General features: G+C 33.1%; 2 protein-coding genes and 1 long non-coding RNA gene across 8 annotated transcripts in view; 2 read left to right on the top strand and 1 right to left on the bottom strand.

The window, feature by feature from the left end:
• Positions 1-292: 292 nt before the first annotated feature.
• On the bottom strand, positions 293-1,306 carry LOC119638850 (COMM domain-containing protein 5). Its single transcript, XM_038035925.1, has 3 exons — positions 963-1,306; positions 749-892; positions 293-696 (listed from the first exon to the last, which is right to left on the bottom strand). Exons 1-3 carry the CDS (start codon positions 1,268-1,270, stop codon positions 522-524), a joined length of 627 nt encoding a protein of 208 aa, XP_037891853.1. The 5' UTR covers positions 1,271-1,306; the 3' UTR covers positions 293-521.
• A 1,217-nt stretch (positions 1,307-2,523) lies between these two features.
• On the top strand, positions 2,524-3,658 carry LOC119638852. Its single transcript, XR_005247502.1, has 2 exons — positions 2,524-2,993; positions 3,147-3,658. It is a non-coding gene; the product is annotated as an uncharacterized LOC119638852 (long non-coding RNA).
• Positions 3,659-5,570: 1,912 nt separating this feature from the next.
• Positions 5,571-16,835, top strand: part of LOC119638846 (fasciclin-1) — a 36,377-nt gene continuing 25,112 nt past the window's right edge. For all 6 annotated transcript variants that reach the window (XM_038035920.1, XM_038035919.1, XM_038035915.1 and 3 more), the window contains exon 1: positions 5,571-5,858. In XM_038035920.1, coding sequence (XP_037891848.1) covers positions 5,724-5,858 — 135 coding nt within the window. In that variant the 5' untranslated portion in view covers positions 5,571-5,723. The remainder of the gene's footprint in view (positions 5,859-16,835) is intronic.

The following is a 16,835-nucleotide window of genomic DNA, read 5'->3' on the forward strand; positions in this document are numbered from 1 at the left end:
CGCAGCAGTGTTTTATATATTGTAACAATTTTTTTTTCTCAATATTTCTCAGCTCAGATTCGTACACTGAATTGTGAATTTACAATGGCGTCGATTTTATTTACAATTTTTAGAAGACCTATATTGACAGAGAAATTATTTAGAGGAACTTTCTTACATACTATAGAGTTCGTGCATTTGACTATATTTCAGCCGATTGACCTCTCATACTTTTAAATGAGTCCTTACTTCCAATGTCACGATTCAACTGTTCTTCTCTCTTCGACCATCACGACTTAAATCTGCTTATAAATACTTCGAAAACCAATAACAGGTCTAATTTTGAAAGTTTTATTAATTCTTTTGTCCGACTACCAACTGCAGAAAGAGACTTAACGGCACCGCCAGTTGCTACCTTTCTATTTACTTTCAATATTTTACGACTTTCGTTCTCAACATAATGACCGCAAAATTCATTGTAAAGAACAAAAGAAATAAGTCATCTGGTAGGTAAAGTCTTGAAAGTTAAAAATGAGAAATGGTTAGAATTTTTTCATAACAGGACGCTGCTCCAAAGATTGCATTTCGCTTAGTAAATTTGCTAACTTGTAGCGTAAATGATGAAACATGGCCAAGGGTAGCTCTAAAGTACGATATCGACCGTCCGGCAAATGAAAATGTAAAATTATAGTTATGGCGGCATTGTCACGAGGTAATCTAAGAAATAATTATTAATAATTCATATTTTTAATGCAATTTATGTACTTACTCTTGACTTAATGATATATTTATACGCCATTGCATATGTTTGGGATAATTTCTCACGCTTTTAGCTTCTATAAAATTTTTAGTCAACGAAACACGATGATTATGCAAAACCTTCACTAAGTCTTCTACGCATTCATAATTTAAACTGTTTGTTTTTGTAAGTAAGCAAGCAATATGAGATAAAATCATAGAAAGTGGGAAGAATAAGGACTTACTTTAAATCTTCCTGCAAGCATTCTCTTAGTTCATTTAGTTTAACGGTTCCTACGGGAGTTCTTAAATATATTTGCATTATTTGTAATATTGCAGCAAATAGTTCACAAAAATTTTCAGGAATAACATGTCCAGAGTGTGGCAGCTTATTTAATGCTAATTCCAAGATTTCCGGCGAACATTTATTAGTTTCTATATAGTGTACAGATGCTTGTATCAGTGCTCGCATCACCGGTTTTGTTAGTTGGGGAAAATACTTTACATAAGGTTTTAGATTTTTCACCACAGTGTAACAAAAATTTGTGGACATTTTAAAAAAATAATATTTCTCTGGGTTATTCACACATTTTCTGTTTACTAAACATTTATGATTCCAAAAGTTATCGATAAATAACTGATGTTTAAACGGTATTGCCATTTATTGTAATCAATAACATTATGCTTTACTCAATACAACAGAGCTGCTTTCGAAAATAATGAAAAAAAATTCTTCATTCCTTATTTAGTTGAGTTCGGATAGAGTTACTTTATCCAACTAGCTTAGGAAAACTCTTACAGAGATGCCTACACAGAAACCATTGACTTAGTGTTAGAATTTTCCATTATTATAATTTGCGCCCTGAGTTCAAAGGTTAGAAAAGTTGGTCTTAAGGCTGGCCGGTCATGCCCATCATTCATGTATTAAAGTATTTATAAGTTAGAAGACATTCGCAAACATTCGCCTTCAAGGAGTGCTGGACCTTTTTCCTTAAAGCCGCACTGATTACAGCTTCGGACGTAATGATTAAATGGCACATGGATAGGCTTCTTGTAATTGTATATATAAAATTGCTGCCTGTTTATTCCTGCTTTTACTATTGTCATTGTTATTATAAACCATTTATCCGAAAAATGTAAATTCTTGAACGTGAGTAAGATGAAGACAAGATGATCAGCAATGGTTGTTTAAAATTCAATTGATTAGTGTAATTCAAATGTAAAAAATTTTTACAACTAACTGGCGCACATTCGATTGAAAAACGCTGCTGAGGAAAACGAATAAATTGTAAATATCCAGTCAATTATTCCACGTATATAACCTTATATCGATTGAAGTAAGTTTTGTTCAACTTAACTATCAGATTTGATTATTCATGTTGATCGTGAATATATATAAGTTTTTTTTTTTCAAGTTTTAGAAGTATTTGAAAAAGTATCATGAAAGTTTTGTAAGGAAATTAAAGTGTTACGCAAGAAAGTACTAAAAACATTTTACATCTATTGTAGTGACTTGAGCGCCACATGCCTCGTTTGTTTGTTTGCTTTTAGTTCGTAAGCTTAACTCATGCTACTTCCTTTATTAAACGGTTACGATTTTCAACTGCCACTGCAACTATATCAGTTACTTGTGAAACGTCGGTTGTGCTACAACTTGGGCTTTCTAAATTAAACGCATTCGCATTCGCATCCGTATTCATTTCGTCGATACGGTTAGTTCTTATTTGCAATATAGAGAAAAAAAAAAAAAAAAAAAAACATAAATAAATGAAATAAAATTAAGAGAAATAATATTAACAGTGGCCATAAATTAATATAAGAAATTTGTAATAATTTGTAAAATTTTTACTCTTGAAGGGTGTGCGTGTGCGTGTACGTGTACGTGTGCATGCATGATGACGTTACATGACGTAAAATTGAATGAATAGATAAGGGTTCTCCTAAATATAGATTTTTCACACTTTCTGATTTGTATCGTATTGCTTCAGGTTGTTATTTATGCAGCGATTGCAACAAATGCAGTTCAAATTTTAAAAAGTATTGATTGCATATGCTCTGTTGGTGTTCCATTACTATTACTGCTATTATTACTCTTATTTTTTTATTTTTGACTATTACTACTTTTTTTTTTTCTTTATAATTTAATTTCAGTCCAAAAATTGCATAACTCTTGCTTTCAGTGTTTAAAGACACGCTGGTGCAATGATTTGTAATTGAGTGTATGTCCAAATTTATTTCATGTAACTTAAGCTGCAATTGAATCATGCAAAAATGAAGTAAAAGATAGAGTATACAAACTATAAAATCAATAATAATGCATTATATCTTTTGAATAACACAAAAAAAAAAAAAAAAAAAAAAAAAAAAAAAATTAAAATAAAAGAATAAAAAAAAACTGTATAAATGTTTTTTTCTTTAATTTGCTGTAGTTGTGATTGTGTGCGTGTGTTGTAAAGGTGATATAACGGTCTTAAAAATACATATACAATTTGAAAGAGAAAAGTTCTTTAAATATAACGTAATAAAAGTGAGTTCTTTGAGGCATGCATTGGTCTTGTGAAAGAATTGACGGTAGCTTGTGCAATTGAAAGAAAGTTAGTGTAAAGGCAACGATAAGAATCCTAATAAGAAGCCTCATTAATTCGAAGGGTATCGATCATGTTATGGCTTACAATTTCATTTTTGTTTTTTTTCTTTTTAACAGCATTTCATTAACAATGCGAAAAATGTATATACCTGAGAGCGGGTTTTAAATGTCAAGGAATTTATTAGGCTAACTAACTTAAATTCATATATTGCATAATTCTGAACGGATAAGCCAACAAAGCTGTCCTATCTTCGCATAAGCGTAACACGTAGTGCATTGCTTACATAAAAAAAGTATTAAGACTTTAGAGGCCAAGTTGAAGATTCTATACATTCATCATTTTATTCTGTGATTCGATAATCGGATAATCTTGCCGCTATACATACTTCCTTTTTTTACGATTGAAGAAACACAATTAGTTTCGAAAGCAATCGGTGGCATTTTCAATGCGAGTTTGTACGTAATATTTGTAATTTGAGCTGTGTTAAGTTTTCTCAATATCCAATGTATGGTGGAAGGAAAGAAGTCAAATGGTTTTTCGTTTTTTAAAAAATTTAACAAAATTCAGAAATACTTATAGAGAGTGATCCGTAAAATGAGACGTGATGAAGGGACGCACGTAAAGTTTTTAAAACCTTTAAGATCTACTTCCAAACGTTTGATTTCTAGTATTGTTTGTTTTTCTTTTTCTCGATCGTAGTTTCTTTTGTGATGCACGTCTTCCTTCGAATTTAGAAAGGAAGTAAAGAAAGAAAGACATTTAAAGGTTGAGTTTATGTTCTGACCAACTCTCTTCAATTTTCGACATTATTTTTTAATATTTTGTGTTCTGGGAGGTTTCAAAACTGCCCACCTGCTGATTTTGCTCCATTCCTCATCTTAAATAATATGTTGCCAAGAATCGATCGTTGAGTTTGAAAATATTTATTTTTATGTTATTATTCTTTTATTCAATTAATGTTAGAAAAGTATAGCTTAGCTTCTTGGGGAATTGGGGAAGCGTACGATATTAGAGAATGATAAAACAAGAGAGTAATAAAATAATGGAAAAATGGAATAAAAGAGTTTCGGAATGAAAACCGACCCAATCGGACGTAAGAACCATACAACAATGGTTAAATTGATATAGATAGATCAAATTAGGGAAATTAGTCAGTGAAACATTTTCAATTTTAATCGCTATTTTGGATATGAAATTTCAGATTTCTAATTCATTTTTGTCAATCGTAAAAGTCGAAAAAGCGCAGACAGGTGGAAATGGCGATTCAAAATTCTACATCCAGTACCAATGACTAAATGAGAAATTGAAAAACCTACTTGAAAAATGGTCTATCGTCCATTAGTACATCCTGCACTATATGTGGTCCGAGGGTTTATTAAGTTAAGTAAGGATGTATGCAACACTCAGAAGGACTTGAGATTGATTCCACCATTAGACTGATACATTCTGTTCGTTCGTCGGTCTGTCTGTCTTATTTTCTTTTGTTCAACGTACAGAGAGCAAATTTCTGAGATATTTTGAAGGAATTTGATATATTGTGAAGGACAAATCCTATTGAAAATCGTTTGAATTGGATCCATTTTCGCAGAGTGGAATATCGTTATTTAAAATGAAGAGGGTCACTTCTGGACATGTTAAGATATTTCATGAGGCCATTCGCATTATTCTGTTGGATATTTCGGATAGTATATAAGCTTTGAATCTTATTTCATTATTCTTATGTAAGAATTACTAGCAAGAAAAGTGTGCCAAAGTTATCTTGTAGGCGCTGTTAAATTTTTTGCATTAAAAGTGTTCTCTTTTCCCAAAACTTAAACTAATGGATTTGAGTCTGCTAACGATATAGAAAATAAATTCGTGAACTATATCCTTTTAATAGTTAACTTTCTGACCATTCCTGTCAGTTGTTTAAAATTTGGTTTTTTTTTTTTTTAATATTTCTATACTAGATGAAGAGTGCCTAAGAAGCTTTAAGCCGTTTTCAGTCTTTGCATTTGATTCATTTAAGTAACATGCAATATTTGTACGAACTGTAGCTCGCATGCAACACATAAATTTTAATTTCATTTAACTACTTGCACTGCAAGTCCACTAAGCTATAAGATTTTATTCTTTTATAAGTCGATCAACGCGATCTTCTCTGTGATAATAATTTATTTTTTATCTTTTTAATTTTAGACGTTTAAAGACTTGAAAGCAAACTTTTATTAGAAACTACTTGAAATAATAAATAAATAAATAAATAAACAGATAAATAAATAAACAAAAAAAAAAAAAAAAAAAAACATAACAAATATTTAAAGAATACCGTGCGGGCGTCCGGGCATTGCACATATATTTAAAAAACTGTCGGTTTTCGGTTTGGATTAAATAAATTAAAAGTGAAACGTGTGTAACGGAGAGCGTTCAACGTGCAAAATGTGCATACGCAGCAGTAGCGGTGATTGGGGTGTGTTTGTGCAAACATTGATTATCTCATGCTTTATAGCATTGATACAATTTACATCAGCTTCTTTGCTGGATAAACTGCAAAACAATTATTTGGTATCAGACGTAAGTGTGCCCTTTCAAGAATTTCACATTTTCTTGTTATTGTTTACAATTATTTAGCAACCACTTGTTGTTCCTTTCATCATTTACAAAAGTGGAAATGTAAATCTTTAAGTAAAAATATAAAGTATAATGAGACATCGTAGAGTGGTTGATGACGTAACTAGCATTTGTAGTCAGCACCGAAGAATGAAGGTGTATACAATATGTTAAACGATTTGTAACATACAGAAGGAAGCTTCATTGCCCCTGTTAAATATATATGTATGTATGTATGTATATATGTTCTTAATAAGTATGGAAATCTGAATCGATCTGAGCATCTCCGTCCGTCCTTCTGGGTAATGACAATTAATTTACAATATTTTCCTTTAAGATATCGAGTTGAAATCTGCTTTGCTGTACGCTGGTTGGTATTGAAATTGAATTAAATCGGTCAAAGGAGAGACTTGCAATACACCATAAATTGAGGTGACTGATATCACTTCTATTTCCAATAGTGGAGAAAGCTCGGTTTTCGCCTCTTATTTATCAAGTGCAACGCAGTACCTGTAGACAATCTATGATACTATGATATACCGAACTTTTATTATTTTCTTACTACATGTTCCTTTTAGAATAACAGTGAGGAGTATAACAAATTCCTCTACAACCGAATATAACATTTACACCTTACATAACTAATACCGAGTAAGGGTTGATTTTCTCCTTTGGAGCATCACATGTATGTATATATGACATGTCTACTCTTAGTTGAACTAAGAGGACGAATACTCCATAAATTTCGATTCCTTTCCGCAAGATCATAGTTAGCATGCTTTAGAAGCGCCTTGCGCTATTCTGCAAAGACTGGTCAAAGAAAAGTCACTTTTGCAAGTCATTCCTTTTTAGACAGCTCAGCCCGCTGAGCGATCGACCCAGTGGAAAGCAGCAGGTGTTGTGTATCCTCCCGGGCAAGTATTTAAACATGAAAAAAAGACTTAAAGGAACTACAAAAAAGAGTTACTAAACTTAAGGTTAAATTAGAATAATCATGCTTCGGGCGTGAAACAGCACTGTTCAAAAAAAAAAATTATATTCGGATTTTTATCAAAACTGAATGAATATCTTATCTAAATTTTTGCGAGAGAATGTCTACCATAGGCAGATAGCTAAACAGACAGACGCACAGAGGGATGGACATGCTTATATCGATTCCGAATATGTTCGTAATTAAGAAGATATGCACGTTATTCAATCCATTTACGGAGCTGTTCCGATATTACATTTTCAGGAAGAAATTTCACTTTTAAGATGATTTTAGAAAGCGAACTATAAAGGTCAAGGTTATAATTACCTGTAGGTGGCTAAATTAGTTCGAAATTTCATGTTGAGGTGTATATATATATAACACTTTTATAGGCAACTTTGTACATACATAGCTTATCTAAGCTCTCTGTAGATGCATGTTACAATGCCTCAAAAAAAAACGTCGTCATACAATCATGCAACCTGTCTGCTTCAGCCAAAAAGCCAAAAAATTCATTTTTTTTCTCCTTTATTTCCTTTTTCTACTGTTATTGAAGTTGATGTTGTCGCGTCTGTCTGTGTTTGCCTTGTATTTGAGTTTGAATGCGCATGTTTGCAAAATACGTAAACCACTGCCTATTTGTTTTTTAGATACACTGGCTCCGTCAAGGATAAAGTAAACATCAAATTTTTCTCATTGCTGTCGCTTGCAATTTGGCAAGAAGGGAAGCTTAACCACGATGAAGAGAAGAGAAGAAAGCTCTTATATTATTGACAGCAGAGCAAATTTAGGTCAACCGCAATCTTCATATGCCGTAGAGATGCCAACTTCACTTTCCAACAAATAAATTGCGTATTTCATAAATAGTATCACGGGATATAATAAAAAGTATTAGTTTTGTAAAATCTCTTCTATTACTCATTGATATTTTGGATATTGACGTAAAATAGTCTTTGATTATTATTGTCACTTTAAAGAAAAGAAAATGATTTTTGGTTTTCTCTTTAGGGATGGAATTACATTTTTTATAAGAAATGAGTAAGGGAGGAGGAAAGAAGTAAGGAGGAGGAAAGGAGTAAGGCCGAGGAAAGGAGTGAGGAGGAGGAAAGGGGTGAGGAGTTATGAGAGCGAAAATCGCAATCGCATTTATATTCTTGAGATCAATTAGTTTTTTACTTAGCTTCCTTTCTTCCAAGATTTTACAATTTATGAAAAAGTATTGAGAGCAGTCAGAAATGATTTGAGATAATTCGGTTTCACCAAACGAAACGAAATCAACAATTCAAGTTTATATAAGCACTTTCTAGAAACGCCTACGATTTTCGCAATTAACATTTTTATACTCATCACCGACGGATGAGGGGTACATTGATTTTGACGAAACGTCTGCGGTGCATAGAAGGAAACTTCAGAGAATGTACAAACAATATATGTCTTCTTGGCCAACATCAAATTCTCAATTGTTTTGAGCATATACAACTGTCCGGTTGTCCGTCTGCGTAACTTCTATTTTCTGGACGCACAAATGAGGCTGTCGTCTTCGAATTTGCCAGAAATATTGAAGGTTTTTGTATGCAGGTAGATGTTGAAAATGCGCCAAATCTATCCAACGACACGACTTCAATATTACGTAAACTAAGAACACCTCCTCGCGGTCTTGTACAAAACGAATTCCTTTCGCCGAGCCACACTTTTAAGAAGGAATATTATTTGGATGCTATCCGACGTAAAAATAGGCCGAGATAGACTTAAAGGAGAAGGAACTGAATTGATCTTACTTTTTCACACAGTAGTAACTTAGCCTTAGGAAAACAAATTTGAGCTCTGTTGATATGAACATCTATTACAAATATAAAATGATTCACACGTTACCTTTGACATCATAGCAGCTGGCAGTTGTTTTAGAGCCTTTGAAATGAATTTTTTTTTCTTTTTTAACTTTTTTATTTAGGCAATTCCTGGTAATTTTTAGAAAAGATATCTTGTAAATATTAATTTCAGAAATATCGATTTTTAACTTTTATTAGTAACCGACCGCATTAGTTTGCGCGTTTTGTTTATAGCATACTGCTAGCTGTCATGGGCAAGACAGCTAAGACTCATTGTACGTAGAACATTCGTTAATTACCTACAGAATTATATATTAAGGATTATTAATGAATAGATAATCAATTTTTCGAACTTTACAGCAAATTTGTTTCACTATCAGTTGTCATAATTATTGCAGCACTGCTTCAAAGTTGATTAATCCTAACCCTAACCGTGTGTCTTTATAACGAATCGCCCTACAACAAGTCTCACAGGATCATAATCAGAAAGGCATCTCGCATCTTAATCAATAATTGAATACAGAGATGCGTTGAGTGATTAAGGATACCCTTTCAGAACAAAACCTACACACACACATCTGATAATTTTGATACGACCAAAGTTTAGATGAAAATAAAAACATCTTCAAGAAATGACGAAAAATATATTTAGGTGTGCAAGATCTGCATAGCTTTCAGATTGGATTAAAAAACATGCAAGTTTCTCTTTGGCTTCCCCCCCCCACTGTAAGATGGGGTTATACTTACTTTGCTTTTTTCCATAACGTATGTGACACTCAAAAGGAAGCTTCAGAGACCCTAAAAAGTATATATATTCTTGATCAGCATGAAATTCAAACTGGGTAAGCCATGTCTTTCGGCCTGTGTGTCTGTGCGGTGTGTGTTGCTGGGACTCTCCTGGCCGCAAGAATAAAAAAGTCGACTTCAAATTTGGCAGAAACGTTGCTAGTTTTTGCACGCAAATTGGTATTGAACATGGGTCAAAGGCCGTAGTGGAGCAAACTCTGTTTTTCTTAACAAAAATTTGTGGGTTTTTGTTTATAAAAGTTACAAGGCTGAAATTTTCCATATTTTCTTGATGAAACACTTTACACTTTATAGGCAAAAATGAGTTAATTCTAAAATAAATATGGTAAATACCGCAAGTAAGTTCTTATCAATAATACTAGCGATGCGAGTATCAAATAAAGGAACTTGGAGAGTGAAAAGCGAAAAGCATAGAAAAGCGTGGATATGCTAAAATCGGCCCGCGCCGAATATAACTTTCTTACTTGTTTTTATGTAAATTTTTGAAACCTTGTAATGGCAATGATACTGACTGGCAAACTGACGAATATGCAGACGAACAGATAGAGTTTGAATTTCAAAGCTTGCAAGGAAACTTGATAATCTTTAAGAGAGAGAGAGAGAGAGAGAGAAGTGAAGGCATCACTATTAAATTCAAAATCCTACTATTCATTACACTATAGCCAACAGTGCTTGAAGAAGTGTCGTTGGGGGAATTTTGCAATAGTATAAGTTAAAGAAGAAAGAAGAGAAAAACGTTTCAATAGCTGATTACCTATTTTTCTGTTAGTCCTATATAGTTATTTACTCGTTTATTTACAAAACCGAAAAAAGGAATGCAACCCTGAAACGATATGCTCGAAAAGCGTTATAATCTTATTATTTGATATGCAGTTAGCTAAGAAAGAACTGCATCTTAACTGCGTTTGTATAGTTGCGAATAGGACAGAAAGTAGTCAGACCTTTTAGCGCTTGTTTAAGTTTTCTGCTTTTCACAATCATTACCTTAGACGAAGAGGATTTTGTAACTGAAATTTTGTTTAACAAAGGTTGCGGTCATAAAATTAAGTATAAAACATTTTAAAATGATGGCAGTGAACGTGTTACGTTCATACAAATATTTTTTTCTTATTTTCATTTTAATGAATTATTATCCAACATCACGATTGACCTTTTGATTATCACTCATTGTCAAACACAATGTATATTCTGCGCTGACCTAACTTCCTGTATTTGTGAGCAAACGAGCGAGTGTTTGATTTTTTTTTTTTTTTTCTTTTCCTTCGCACATTTTCAATTTAGTTTTAGTGATAGTTTCTTCTCACAACCAAACATAAGCCCGTAAAATTTTGCCCGTGGCAGACGTGATACTAAGTGTATACATATATATATATATATATGTACATATGTATGATTACGACTTATGCTTTTGTGTTTGTCAATTAAACGCGTCATCACTTTTTTTTTAACTGCGACCTCTCTCTTATATACTTTTGTGGTTATATTGTCTGTAAAAATGTAACGTAACGTAAATTGTTGCAATTTTCTAACTATCGTAAACAATTTTCATCTCTTTTTCTTCTCCCGCTTCTTAGTCTGTCGCTGCTTACGCGCCGTATGTTCGTGCTATGCTTATACTGTCGCTAAATTCACTTTATCCTCACATCTATCTCATAGAGTATATATCTGCTTTTAACTTCAATTAAATTTAATTAAAATTAAAGCTTCTTTTTATATAAACTATGGCAGTGTTGACCTTAATATTATTCTTATTGCTACATCCATCATTAAAGGATGAAAATAAACTAAGTTTGTTATTCCGCTTGTAACGATTATCAAATCATGTAACTGAGATCGTTCAGATTGGCAGAAGATTGTGATTCCATTTTATTAATATGTACATGTGGCCATCAGCTCCACTCGCTTACGATAATAAAAAAAGAAAAATATTACACGAAACTATTGCAAGAAGCAAAAGAGAAGAAAAAAACATAAATAACAGACAAAATTAAAAATTTTGTAAAAATATTTCTGATCAACGTTCAGACTTTGTGTTACCGATTGCCAGGCGACATGGGAAAACTAAATGCAAACTCTTTGCCCTGATTATATTCATCTATCTCAGCGGGTTATGTGAATTTTTTTTGAAACATTTTTTTAAAAATTATTTTATAAGTATTTTTCAATATTAATGTTTTTCAATATTTGGAATGAAAAAGTCTGGGTCAATAGTAAAGAGAAAAACCGTCTATCTTTAGTCTTTCTATCGTCCGTTCGATTATGATTACAACCTTGACAACCATGTCTAAAGTAAATATAATTTTCATTATTCCCGGCTAGAGCTGGCGATCTCCAGGTTCAACTTCACTAAAATTTCTAGGCGCTTATAAAGATATCAAGAGAGGCGTATAAGTATTTCGATTTTTGTCGTTTTGTACAATTATTTCTGTGCAAGCCTTCTGGAAGTGTGATTTGAAACAATTACTATATATATAGAATGGATTGAGTTCGCTTTATCTTGCAAATATTAACGAATAGTAAAAGATTCGACTTAAGCCACATACATACATTTTTTCCTCCTTCGTGTAGTTCTATTTCTTATCGTATTCGATACTTTGTTGTAATTCATTAAAAATGCGTAGACCCGCGCAACTGTACACAGAAATGTCGTTGCATCCTATTATCTCTTTAATAAGCTATATATATAGTAATTAAAAACTTTTCTCAGACCATCTTCCACACATCAAATTTTTTGCTCTTGTGAGTCTTAAGTGATAGTAATCGCTTAGATTAACTCGATTAAAAAAAAAAAAAAAGAAAAAGATAAATAAAAGAAAGTTCTTACCATTTGGTTGATTTAAATGAATGAAGTCATTATAAATTGTTTTGTAAGTTGAAAGTTCACGTTTTAAGGAGAATACTATTAGCTTTTTTTTTTTTATTGGTAGAGTGGGCAGAGATGAGAAAGTTTCTATGTAAATGCGAGAAAGGCGATAAAGACCTCCGTAGGTAAATTATTCTGCAGATGGGTAGCGCGGTGAAAGGAAGAACATTTTTGGGTTTGGATACAGGTTGAGCAATGTGCGGACAACTTAAAGACGGGTTAGTTCAAAAAGCTGAGTAATCATATTAACGATGTTGCATGGACCGGCATTTTTTATACCATCCTAAGACAGCCATCTTTACACTGACGCTGTAGAATGCCCATGGATTTGGACAGAGCTTCGTCATCCCTCAGGCTTTAAACGAAATCAACAACAAGCTCTTACTTGCCCATACTTGCAAATTGTCCGTTGATTGCATCCCAAGATAGTTACTGTCAGTGATACTTTTTTCGAGCAAGTGTTTCTTTATACCTATTATTGAAGGACGGGTGTCTACTCATTTTGTTGTTTCCCAAAACGAAACTTCAGAGACCCTATAAAGTATTCTTGATCAGCGTCTGGTCGCAAAAATTAAGATATCGACTTCAAATTTGGTAGAAACATTGGAAGGTTTTGTACGCAGGTTGGCTAGAAAGCTGGCAATTTCGACATTAACTTTACGGAACACTCTACACTTTCCTTGCAAAAATAGGAAAGATCAGCTATGCGCACAAAAAGTTATAACTGGTTATAAACGGCTTCGGTTGTAAGAGTTGAGATGATAAGTTGATACCCGATATTAATGTCTACGCCTACATTAATTAAAACTCCGAGGAAGAGGGCTCAACATTTCATTGACCGAAAACATTTCAACTGTACTTAGCACCTGTGTCATTCAACCGGAAACTGTACCACAAACCTATTTATAATCGATATAGAAAAGAATACACCCCAAGTAGGTGATGGTACAAAATAAATATATTTTAATGGGATTACGCCTATGCAGCTTGCATTAGATCTTAAAACCGTTTTCTCAAGAAAAGGGTTATTTCGAAAGAAAAATCCATTTTTCTTTGAGAATGCGGCTTCCTTAGCGAAGAGCCAACTTATCTTGTAAAGCTCTCTATATATATATATAGGGGGAAAACGTTTGGTAACAAAGGCAAAGCTTAGATGTACAATAATCCGTCGTTTAAAATAAGATTTACACGAAGAAGTAAAGCACAGTGAACTCAATAGGGATGAAGCCACATTCCGTTTCGATGGCATTAATGGTTTCTTGGCATGCTTTGCTGGAGAAGACAGAGCGTGGTCAGGTTGAGCAATCTACCGGTAATGCCTTTTCGACTTAACTTTCAGCGCAATAGTATCAAATGTGATTGAAAGCAATTCGCAATAAGGTGTTCGCTGCTTTACAGCACCGTCACTTCAGAGTTTTCTGTACCTTCTCGCTTCAATTTAACCAGATATAGTAACGTTTTCTGCTAATCAAAGTTTTGTGGTATGTAAAGGTAAATATCCAAAACTCTACAAAAAATTCTATTATTCTATTATGTATACCATTGTCGGAATAACTTTCAAAGAGAAATTGTTCATATGAAGATTGATTCTTTGTAAACACAAAACATAAAAGCGTTAAGTAATATGAGTTCACCTTAGGCTAAATCGTATATGAACCCGCACGAAGTTGTAAAGAAATAATTAAACTTAATTACCAATCGTAACAACTGCAATAAGCAGATGGCAAGATAATCAATTTTTTAACAGTCGGTCAGTCTGGTGCCATATGCTTGTTAAGTTTTATTAGGAATGGCTGCAGTTGCAACCCTTCGTTGAATATTTCGCAGTAAAAATCATAGGTATATACAAACACATACGCGAATTGTAATGTTTACACCCTCTATTGCCTTTTATATGCGTACACCGCGTGCATTGGGTTGGCAAAAAAGCAAGCATCATATTCTTGTTGTGAGGCCATTTATTCCTTAATTTATTTATCCGGTTTCCTTCGCAATACACGAAAATTTCTCTTTTTGGTGTCATCATTAAAAATGTTCAATGCCGGCACGATGTATTAGTCTTTACTAAGATTCCACTTCTTTCAAGCTCACTTTCGCATTTTCGGAGTTTTAGGCAATTTAGTTCGACTTCTAATTTGCCTAATGATCTTGATAGCGTAATGTTCAATGATTATATTTCTTGGCTTACGTGACAATAGCGCCCTATATGGGCGTATATAGCGAGTTTTTTTCAAGATAAATTTCTGATTTCCCCTTAAAAGCATATCCTTTTATGAAATTTGTTAGATGCTACCTCTTTGGTGCACAGTGTTGCATTTGCTAAAAAATACTTGTTATTTAATGACGGCTTTACTGTAGTTATATGAAGCTGCAAAACCTCATATATCAATTTATCTAATAAGGGAAAAGTATTGCAACTTTTTATTTCGAAATACAGGTATCTACTAAGCGCATGCTTCTTTTTACCAGAGCCGCTACATCAGATCTTTGCTTTTAAAAAATTACTAAGAACACTTTTTTTATAACTTCACCGAATGCGAAAAATTTGTACCAATAAATTGCTTTATGTTTCGCAAATAAATTCGAAAAAATGACTCATTATTTCATGATCATAAGCTGGCCTTAGCCTTAAAGAGTGGTTCTTCGTTATATAACTTTCGTAGTTGTCACCCATAAAATTTCGGAACTTTTTCCTCTCTGCGCGTGTATTCAAAGGAAAAGCAAATAGAAGAAGAAACTAAACCTTTACTATGTTCACCATCCAGTATCCGAAACCACTTGTGGTCCGGGGGTATATTAAGCTTGTGGGGACGTATGTAACACACAGAAGGACGATCGATTTAAAATCACTATATTCTACTGCTTCCATGCAATTTAGCGCAAGGACGTGTCTTGGCCCAAGGGCGAACTCTATTGAGATAGGTTCCATCGGACCACCTTTTCGATCACTTCCTACAAAAGGTATTAATTTGGAAAGTCATTACATGGGTAACTCTATTAAGCAAAGCGGCATAAGGTATTTACTACAGCTTGCTCACTTGTTTTATTCATGGCTACAGACAGGTTTTTGAGCGCAAGAAAATTAAAGAATTAGGAAACTAAGCACATGAATGATTGGTTTTAAAAAAATTAAAGGGCAGTATCCTGCTGATGTGATTGCGTGTGTTTTTGTTTTCTGAAATGATTGATTTTTATTTGCTCTAAAAGTGAAGGAATATTCCTCTACGAGTATTAAATTTATTATTATTATAATTTTTTTGACATAACTAAAAGCGTGAGAGTATTCCCGTGAAATACTTTTTTTTCTATTTAGTTATAATGATTATATATATCAGGTCATTAATTACAATTTTAAAGAGTGGGGCGTTTGTGAAAACTCCACGCGATAACAGTTGTGATCAATCGGTAATTGACGTCAGTTAATGAGAATTTCGTTCTTGCCTTGTTTGAGATATGGAATGCAAGCAGTATTCGCCGCAAAGGGAATAAAGTTTTCTTTGTTTTTCTCTATGTGTAAAGGTTGATTAAACAAAACTTAAACAATATCTCCGCAAAATTCGTCATCATTGTTGTAACCCGAGACATTAGGGTAATTGAAAGCAGACACAAATAACGAATACGAATATTACATCTGGGTGTGTACGAATATTTTTAATTCTTTTGCAAACTAAACAGAAGAAATGAAAATTTGCGACAATAAGGAAGACAACGATCCATAAAATCATATTTGGAAATATTTATTGTTGTAGTTGATTCTTTGCAGTGCAAGTTCATTCTTTGACCGATTTCTGATTTCAGTTTTCACATCGACCTGCGAGCAAGAGCTTCTGTTGATTTTTCTAAATTCAAAACCGCAAGAGTTTAATTTTCTCTCGATTGGGATAAAGGCAAACAGATGAAAATAAACAGACTTCGACGTACACTTCAGGTATACAAATATCTAATAATACTGTCACTGAAGCTATCGTTTAGTTATTACAAACGATTTGACAAAATGAGCACACCCGCCGTTTTTAGTGACGGATATAAAAAGAATCGAATATCCAGACACTGACGGTGGTCTTAAACACACTGAATCTGTGGATAAGAGACGCTTTATTAAAATGTGATTTACTTTATCATTTTTTTTGGCATAAAAATTTATTTCAATGAAAACAGATACGATTTCAAGCAACAAAATAACTTTATTGCTATGTTTAAATTAAATTTCTTTAAAGCCCTTTTTGATCATAATATGGTTTTTCTGCTAAACGTATATTAAGTTGATATGGCATGTATTGGAAATAGATTCACCTCTTTTTATGGTAGTTGCTTTACAATCACATCTTGGAATGATTTAAATCTATTTACCTAAGTCTGACTTTCTCAAAGATTTTCGTCTTCAGTCTATAAGTAAATTTTCGCAATATTTTGACGCACATATAGGGCACTGATATGCTCTTGATCAAGCATGAAAATAATTTGGATCGAAA

Source organism: Glossina fuscipes, unplaced genomic scaffold (genome assembly GCF_014805625.2).
Source record: "Glossina fuscipes isolate IAEA_lab_2018 unplaced genomic scaffold, Yale_Gfus_2 110, whole genome shotgun sequence".
NCBI classification, from domain to species: domain Eukaryota; kingdom Metazoa; phylum Arthropoda; class Insecta; order Diptera; family Glossinidae; genus Glossina; species Glossina fuscipes.

Coding starts and splice junctions, on each gene's coding strand:
- LOC119638850 (XM_038035925.1), bottom strand. CDS start 1,270: ATGTCCACAAATTTTTGTTACACTGTGGTGAAAAATCTAAAACCTTAT. Junction 893..962: donor TGCTTGCAGGAAGATTTAAA/GTAAGTCCTTAT, acceptor AAAAACAAACAG/TTTAAATTATGAATGCGTAG. Junction 697..748: donor AATATATCATTAAGTCAAGA/GTAAGTACATAA, acceptor ATTATTTCTTAG/ATTACCTCGTGACAATGCCG.